We start from the raw sequence: 1714 nt of genomic DNA, 5'->3' as shown, positions 1-1714 counted from the left end.
ATAATATCTTGGCGACGCCTACTACACTATAACACGAACACCAAGGTGAACGGAGCATTTTGCTCGGACAAATTCGACGGCCCCGGCAACGTGCTCGCCCACGCGTCTCTCCCGACGGACCAAGCGGGGTTCGTTTCCGAGGTGCACGTCGACGGGGACGAGTCGTGGCACATTTACGTCAACAAACATCCCGCGGATAAGTTTTCCCTGCATTACACGCTGACGCACGAGATCGGCCACTCCCTCGGATTGGTGCACAACAAGCGCAAAACATTGGTAATTTTTGCGATACAGCCGGACCAGCAGTATCCGGTGAAGCTCGACCAAAACGACATCGCCGACATTCAACGTTTGTACGGTGAAAAAATTCCGAACAATCCGCCGCGTCTGACGCCAGTGCCGCCGCCGCTGCCGCCGTCGCCGGACCTGTGCAGCCTCGATCGCGTGAACGAGATATTAATTTTGGAAAATCAAATGTACATCTCGTACAAACGTGACGTTTGGTCGATCGATCTAGACGGTAGGACGTACAACGGACCTTTAGCCCTCTCGAATCACATGAGCTTTCTTCACGACAATTACACGCGCGTGACCGCTGCCTATCAATCCCCGTCTGGCGATCTCGTGGTGTTCGTAGATAATTTGGTATACTTGGTTCAATATCCGGAATTTAGTCTGCGGCCAGGTTGGCCGAAGACCCTGCAAGAACTTGGATTTCCCGAAAACGCGCTGATCAACGGAGCGGTGAACACCCACAGAGGACGTTCCTACGTGGTGTTCAACGTTAACGCGGTGGGCGAGATAGACGAATGCGACAAGGACAAGAGAGTCGCCAAATTTACGCCCCTCGAGGCGACGTTTTCCGGAATACCGACCGGCGTGACGTTGATATTCCGCTACATCGACGGCAATCTGTACTTCACCACTCGGGCGCAATTCTACAAATTCAACGAATTTACGAGGACCGTCTCGTCGGCCGGTAAATTCGATCTGCGGATACTGAATATCATCTGCCCTTAGGGCCGAACTGCTGCAGCAGTTGCGCGATCTCCTCGATCGAATCGTACGCCTCAACGATAACTCGCTAACGTCGGCGGCAAGCGATTATAGGAACGATGACGACACCGGGGTTCGGCTATCCGATCTCCGCATCCGCCGAAGAAAGTAGAGGACCGCGCAAAATTCCCACACCGCGCCACGCGCGACATAAGTCAGATCTTTCCTACTTATACCGACGTGTCCCTTCCAAGGCATCAGTGTCGCGTTGTCGGCCGAATACAACGCGTCGGAAAAAAAATCAAAAAGAAACGGTTACCGCGGCGCGAAATGTTCTCGAAATTGGCCGATCGACCCGCGCTGAGGAGTATTTCCCCTACGGAGACGGCGGATTCGGAGGCGAACGACAACGGTAATAAAAGGCGGAGGATCAGTTCGATGGACGATCGCCATTATCTTCCTCGTCGCCAGGAATCGCGTCGCAGCTCTCACCCTCCAACCGACGCGCCCGTCGAGGACGATCGTCGTCGTCATCATCAGGAGTTTCGTTCCAACTTTCCCGTCGAATTGCCCCCTGTGCGCATCCTGACGACGCGTTATCTGCTGACGTCGACTGGCTACAAGTACATAGCCATAGGTATCACGATCAAGTCACCGTGGTACAGTATTCATACCACGCTTTCGTACGTGGATATCGCCCTGAGAGACAAACAAGGCA

At 53.9% G+C, this 1714-nt stretch overlaps 1 protein-coding gene across 1 annotated transcript; it reads left to right on the top strand.

Moving 5' to 3' along the window:
• Positions 1–45: 45 nt before the first annotated feature.
• On the top strand, positions 46–1020 carry LOC112454298 (matrix metalloproteinase-2-like; the record flags this gene model as incomplete). The annotated part of the gene is made up of 1 exon (XM_025015595.1): positions 46–1020. A coding segment is annotated over one exon (975 nt), but the record flags the coding sequence as incomplete, so codon positions are not given.
• Positions 1021–1714: the final 694 nt, after the last annotated feature.

This window comes from Temnothorax curvispinosus, unplaced genomic scaffold, assembly GCF_003070985.1.
Source record: "Temnothorax curvispinosus isolate PA1 unplaced genomic scaffold, ASM307098v1 QBEX01004970.1, whole genome shotgun sequence".
Taxonomy (NCBI): Eukaryota; Metazoa; Arthropoda; class Insecta; order Hymenoptera; family Formicidae; genus Temnothorax; species Temnothorax curvispinosus.
The sequence above is the reverse complement of the archived record's forward strand: the minus strand, read 5'-3'. Positions and strand labels throughout refer to the sequence as shown.